This window comes from Lottia gigantea, assembly GCF_000327385.1.
Source record: "Lottia gigantea unplaced genomic scaffold LOTGIsca_19, whole genome shotgun sequence".
NCBI classification, from domain to species: domain Eukaryota; kingdom Metazoa; phylum Mollusca; class Gastropoda; family Lottiidae; genus Lottia; species Lottia gigantea.
In genome coordinates this window covers 2,688,634-2,696,056 of record NW_008708358.1, presented here as the reverse complement: position 1 = coordinate 2,696,056, position 7,423 = coordinate 2,688,634, and the positions used below count along the sequence as shown (strand labels likewise).

The 7,423-nt window shown below is 33.6% G+C and overlaps 1 protein-coding gene across 1 annotated transcript; it reads right to left on the bottom strand.

Moving 5' to 3' along the window:
* Positions 1 to 468: 468 nt before the first annotated feature.
* Positions 469 to 6,677, bottom strand: LOTGIDRAFT_114451 (hypothetical protein; the record flags this gene model as incomplete). The annotated part of the gene is made up of 17 exons (XM_009052841.1): positions 469 to 635; positions 836 to 888; positions 1,269 to 1,400; positions 1,700 to 1,777; positions 2,018 to 2,121; positions 2,451 to 2,546; positions 2,869 to 3,006; positions 3,342 to 3,466; positions 3,703 to 3,838; positions 4,106 to 4,163; positions 4,415 to 4,495; positions 4,753 to 4,928; positions 5,148 to 5,225; positions 5,470 to 5,535; positions 5,683 to 5,803; positions 6,008 to 6,119; positions 6,548 to 6,677. 17 exons carry the CDS (start codon positions 6,675 to 6,677, stop codon positions 469 to 471), a joined length of 1,851 nt encoding a protein of 616 aa, XP_009051089.1.
* Positions 6,678 to 7,423: the final 746 nt, after the last annotated feature.

The window sequence follows — 7,423 nt, the reverse complement described above, 5'->3', positions numbered from 1 at the left end:
TTTGATTTCCTCCACGATGTCGCGGGCCATCAGAAGAAGGGGAAGTAACTGTTTTCGGTGAAGCAGTACTCGGTGAGGCTTTTGTAGCATCCCTGAAACAGAAGACAATTAAATTGTTAAAAGAATTGGAGTACAGAGGTCTTACTGTACCACTTAGATATTTAAAAAAAAGAGTTAATTATTAACTGGAATATTGAGAAAAGATGGTTGTGGTCACCAGACCTTCACACTGAAATCATCATTTGTTCTGACATACTTCAGTAAAAGATATTGAGATTCTAACTCTCTAACTGTGCCACAACCCTTCTACCAAGAACTCTATTCACAGTCAACTGTCATTGTGTGTCATTCAATGAGTCATCTATTGTTATAGGCTAAGTCTCATTGTTTTAGCTGAAAATGGGTGAAGTTTTTAGACTAAAGAGGTGTGACTAATGGCCGACGAGTGGCTCCTTGAAAAATATGGACTTACATGTCACCGGAAGGACCTGAACTACCCTGAGTTCCTTTACCAATATCTTTCTTTTTATCTCGTCGTTTACCACGGTAATACGACCTCTCTCGTCGTGGTAACCATCTTTCTTGATCTAAATCAGCAGGACTAACATTCGCGTCATAATTCTTGGGTAATTTTCCTGAAATAATTTGAGCATACGAGTTAGAAACCAGACATACATTTTCCTTAATTTGGGCAATGAACAGGACGAAAAGTTGCATAAGAGTTGCGTTCTAAACATATTCTTATTCGTAACCATACTTAACTGGTGTAAGGGCAGCTTAAGATTAAGACTTTAGACAGCTCATATCACTTAATGTCTATGTATTTCAAACCTACCCTTCTTTTTCTTTTTATTCTTCTTCTTGGTGATCAAACCATCTCCAGCTGGACTTCTGTAAATATAACATAAGTAATAAATGATCAGCCAGAACCAGAAAACCCAATCTTATGGTAATCTTCAATTACATCTAACAGTAATCAATCAATCATTAAAATTGATCCTTCAATCACCTTATCAGTAAGGGGTGGGACGTAGTCTTGAACACACTGGCCATGGCATCAAATAGATTGGTTTCAAATAACACTGCATACAAGCGTCGACAAAGACCTCAAAGAGCAAGAGCCAATATGTTTCTTATACAAATGAACAATGAACCTTCGGCAGTTGACAGTTAGATAATGAGGTAAGCTGACAAAGTATGGCAGTACATTACCAATGTGGCCAAGTCAATGTAATTACAAGACTTAAACATCGTTTAATAAAACTTACGCAGCAGGTGAAGCCTCTGCTTTCTGTGTTTTTTTCATGTATTTGTGTCCCAGAGTACTGAATGATGTTTCTAATAATACTACATCTATATCTTTAGCTATTTCTTCTACTGGTGGTAGTTCTTTACTTAATCTAAATACTAGGTTAAAGATTTATAACTTGTCTTGAATTTAAACTAAGTATTTCAAATAAGGGAATGAGGCAATAAATATTCATGATGTCACATGATAATCAAACTGGCCAATCAACATGCTTGTGAACAAATAATTCATGAATATTCATATGAAATTTTTTCTCTCATTCAAAGCTACTTGGATAAAGTGATCAACTGTTTCTTATTGATAAGGGGTGCGGTTTTTCACAGTTTTAAAATACTGAGCAAAGGCTTTCACCCATTGGGCAAGAGCACAAATAAGTTTTGAAAAGGATACTGTTGTGCCTTATTGGTATCAAAAGTAGAATAAGCTGAGATCAGTTGAGCTAGAACTCTCGAATCTTTGGGATTAGCTCTGAAATAAATAAAATAATCAAATAAAGCAAGATAACTTAGAATTAAATGTATTATATCTGGATAGAGAGAATTTATGGAAAATCTTGATTTGTAATGCTAAACATCCTTAATTTGAAACACACTTGAATTTTGATTTTAAGATATTTTGCGTAGATACATGAAAGACAGTCGAATTATACTGCAATTTTCTGAACTATATTTCAATGAACATATATTATACAGATTAATAGATACATACTTTCTAAGGTCCTCTAACATACCAGCGGCTATACTTGGTTTACCAATCTTCAGTTGATAATCAGCATTAGCTCTGGTTATAGTGATCAATTCTGGAGATTTAGGCTGGAAGATACCAATATCATCAAAACAAAACTTGATAATTTAATAGAATAGTTGGTACACAAGATCCAAGCAATCCCAGATCTCTAAATTCAACAGATATATCTAATTCCAACAGAGGTATAGGTTGAAGTTAAAAAAAATATTTATTTATTAGTTCAAAAATTCCATTGTTATGCATCTATATCAGAGTCTGTCTTGCGTGGTTTTCTTCGTCGTGTAAGCTAAAAACACTTGACACCAAGAGCTCTATTCATATTTCAGCAAAATATTGTCAGTGAAATCTTATCATTAATTAAGTATCATAATAAACAACACTAATGAGTAAATACCTCGTTAGCTTTGTACCATTTAACAGCATTAATTAATACATCTGATGCTGATTCTCTATCTTCTTGTGAATTATACAGTGTTACTAGAGCTGATACCTATAATATAATGATGGAGTTGTTAATGGCTTTGTTTAAACAATCTCACAGTAAACAGGTCTCAAGGGTTGGTGGATTAAATCTTTCAGAGGGAGTGGGGAATAAAGGTTTCTAATATTTAACTAAAAGGCATTTTTTATTTCCAAAAATAAGAAATTTACATCTGTGACTATGTGGTCTCCCAGAAAGTAATGCCAAGTGGAAATGAGGTTTTTGATTTTGGACAAAAAGTAATATTTCTACAGAAGGAGAAGCCAAGACTATGTGGACTCTCTGAAAGTGATGGAGAGTTGATAAGGTGAAAATAAGAAGAATAACTTACAATTCCAGGTTTATACTGTAGATTACCCAATGATTTCAGAGTATCACAAGCTGGATATATAGAACCTTGAGTTAAATATAGCTGTACTATTACTAGCTTTAAACTGAATGCTTGTTCAGGGTGTTTCTCTACATAGCTCTACAAATGCAAAATATTACATAAATAAGTAATATACCTTGGTGAAATACGCCATTTTAGACAATACATATGAGGATATCTTCTGTCTCAATCAACAAATCCTAATCTGCACTAGATATACTCGGGAAGGAGTGAGGGCAAGGACCACATACTAATGGATGATATTGTATTGATTTTTGGCATAGAAACTAATACCTGAGTTTGTGTTTTTGGACAAATATCTAATTATGACATATGGCATATGACAAACCGGAATACGTTAAATTACAAAAATTTATTGGATACGACCAAAACTGAGGCTCCATTAAGACCAAATATCATGATAAAACACTCACCTTCAATAATTCTATAGCTTGATTGAGTTTTTTATCTTTAACATATTGGGCAGCCTCTATGAGAACAGGAGTATCTAGATCTGGATACTGTTTAATTAATGATTCAGCTAATTTATGACATTGGTCTCCCTGAAATACAATAGGTCATTACCACAAGAACATGGAAATACAACAAGAACTGACCATGGGGCACCAACAATATATTACTATTAAAAGATATATGGGCATATAAAATATCAACCCAATTCCAAAATTTTAAGTAATCTTAAGGCTACAGAGATAAAACTGTATAAAATATTTTCCATGCCCACCCCATTTTTAAAATTGTTAGTATGTGAGGTTTAAGAAATTAAGACAAGACTGACCTGGCCTGAGTACATATGTAACAAACATTGATTGATAACAATACAGCCTTTCTGTTTCTTGGATAATTTCTTCTGTATATTCTCTCCTGTAGCAATCTTTAACTTCTTCTTCGAATCAAACATATTCTGATCCTATTCAAAATAAAATAAATTTCTCAAGTTGAACTCAAAGCCTTCATCTGAGTCTTATTGTCAAAAAAATTCTTATTTTAAGATAATTATAAAGTTAAAAAAGTGTCTGTGAAGTCTTTCAACCCTAGCAGCTGGTTTACCGGCCACACACTACCGCAATATATACCCGAGCAGCCATACGCTTTTACTTTTATTACTTGGAGTTCAGGATATATGACGTTATATTTCATTTACACTCAGGGTTCAAAGGATAAATGCAATTCTTACCTTATTAATAGTAACTATATTATTAGAAACAACACCTAATAAAGATAGATCAGATGGTCTGAAAGAGATAAAAGCAAATATATACTGAATTGTTTGGGGAAGTTTGTCATGCATAATAGTTCAATATCCATCAAGTAAAGAGATGAACTTCACTGTTCAAACCCTTTCATCTTCAATGAAGTAGTTTATAATTTTCAATAATTCCTTTGATGATTCTTATGACCATGACACTGTGGGAAGTTGTATTGACTAACTAATTCAAAAATTCAGAAGTGAATTAATCAGAGGCCAAAAAATATAACAACTTACTTTGATTTCATACAGAGGTTGTAAAGTTCTGAAGCTTCTTTAGGTTTATTAATACATTGTTTAACATAACCTTGCTGTACCCTGAAATAATAATAATAATAATAATAATAATCTATAATTCTTATATTTAGATCTCCACGTCTTTGGGTTGGTGTTAGAAAACAACTGTTTGGATTTAAAAAAACTAAACGCCAAATTGTATAAAAATATCCTCTACTTATTCTGAAGTTCCAAAACTTTATTGTTAAGGCCTTAGTTTTTATTAATTTGAGCGTCTTACATATCCAACCGACTAAAAAACAAATAGACTGCCTGATTAAAACAGGGAATTCCCCTACCTAATCAATCCCAGTTCCTCTTCTAGCTCCTCTTCAGTTAATTCCTGATCACCACGCAATATAGACTCAGCCTTGTTCAGTTTCTCTTCTGCTGTTTTATAATCTTCTTTACCAATATACTGACAGGCTTTATTATAACATATCTCATACGTATCTTCTTCAAACCCTGGATCATCCTGAAAATAGCAGAAAATGCATAACAAAATTCCTTGTCTAATATGCAAGGTCATGTATCATGATGTTTTCTACACAGCTACTGTATTTTGTCTCTTTGTTTTTTTTCTAATTCAAGATGTTAACATCAGCATACACAGTCAAAGAACATTGGAGCAAGGTTTCTTCCTTTTATAATTGCAATCATTATCAAAAGAAAAATGTATTTTATTTCTTTTTACCATTTCCTGGTCATCCCACATTTCAAGAGAGGCAATAACAGCTCCCATATTGGTCTGACGTTCAACTTCACAGTCATCCTGAAAAAGAGATTCAAGGAAAATATTAATAATGTTGACTGAAAATAACAGTAGTTTTATTAAAGCTGGATATAATGTACCCTCCAAATTTCTATTGAACTCTTCAACATATGCACATTTTTCATCAATATATTCAAAATCTGTGCATCCTGCTAGCTATGATTTCCAAATTAGAATGATCTGGGTTTTATAAATCATGAAATTTCTTAAAGTTTTGCTGACCAAGTTGCAGGGAATTACTTACATCTGAGTTTTTGACCAGATCTCTGTATAAATCATAACATTCTTGATATTCTTCAAGTCTGTATAGCTTAAATAATAACATAAGATTTTAAAATTATAACAATCAGCTTCTGTTTATAGTGTTGAGAAACTAGACACAGTTTTCATTCAACATGAACTATTGGTACCTGAAAGAGATCTGATCATATTCATAAATCAATAATATTCTACCTACCACTTGAGCCAGTAATTCTTTCATTCTATAGTCTAAATCCTTAACAGCTCTCAGAGTTTTCAGGGCTTCTGAAGTTCTGTTCAATCTGTACTGACAGTATGCCTTCTCAAAATCCATTCCACTGTAGTAAAAAAAAATTAGTAACTATTTCCTTATGCCCTTCTTTTACAAAACCAAACAACAGGCAGGGATTAACATCATAATGAACCATTGGAGTTTTACATCCTAGTTTGATTTTCAAATTTTCTTATTGACAAAAGTTGATTCTTAAAAATTATTATCTCTAAGACTATCAAAACAGTTCCAGACTTTGCGTTAAACTTACGTAATTTTATTCTTCTGTATGAGTGCCAATGCATTTTCAAACTGGTCAAGTAACATCTGGCAGACAATTTTATATTGAACAGCTTCAACTTCATCTCCCTTGTTACCTAGAACTAAATTATTTCGGATAAAAATTAGCTTTCCATATGCATAAACTTGAATCGTGAATTGTTCGAGCTTCTTTTGTGTCATTTTCACACCTCCTTTCACCCATGTGTAGCAAAAATTATTAACAATAATTATCAAATGACTTGGTCTTGAGGTGCCTTAAGGCTTCCTGGACAGGCATGAACACCAATGTTTTTCAAAATTTCTTTACTCCAGGTAGGCTAAACGGGAGTGCCAGCAAAATAGTGAAAAGAAGCTTGAAAGAAGCTGGGCCATACGTTGCAAAGTCTTCAAGGACAAGTTGATCATTAGATTAGTTGACATTAGATTAGCTAAGCATGTAAATAAAGACCAAAGAGGAAAACAGCTGGATAGTATAGATCTAGACGACCTGAAAAAATAAAAATCTGGAAAATCAATGAGTGAAACTTACTTTGGTTGCAAACCTTGATCGCCTTGGCATACTCCTGTTTCTGCCCCAATTTTTGGAGATCGCCATACAAACCAGCGATTGTAGTCTCCCTGTCTGGATTAACTTCATCCTTCTTCTTATTTCTTGACATTTTCAAGACAAATCTTACAATCTGTTCCTTTCTTGCACGCCACGAATTATACAACAGACTAAACCTTCCTTCACGATTAAAGATTCAGTGCTGATGGAGTTAGCTCCCTTAGTCACTTCAGACTACAGTTAAATAATTCCCTTGTCTATTAGTAACTGGATATGCTAGAAGGATGGATAATTAGCAGAAACAATGGCTTTGCTTTGAATTAATCAATATTAGGATTTAAATGTAACTGCTTGAGCTTATTCATTGGGCTTGCAATTTTTAGCTGTTTGCCAAGCTATTTGTGTTGCATACATAGGGTCCTCTTCAACTCTGACCGGTTCTAGGCACGAGGATCTTATTGCCATCAAGGCTCACCCTATTATCCCAGATTTTTGTTAAAACGACTGAGCTTTCCCAGCTCCAGTGAGGTCTATGATTGACTGTGTCTATCCCAATACAGGCTTGACATGTATATGAACCCTTGTGCAAATTATGACAATTTGGGGTGTGGTTTGGACACAATTGACAATCTGGTGAGCGACAACTTATAAGGCCAATAACTGGACCTCCTTTGGTAGCATGACTATATGGATCTTGTTAAGAAAAACTCTTCAAGAGCTCAAACATAATTCATTTTATTTCAATGATATGTTCAAACTATCTTGTGCTCTTAAATAGTATATACATTTATACACCTTGAATATTACAGGTATAATAATAACATCTCTATATCATGTGACCATCGAATAACCATAGCA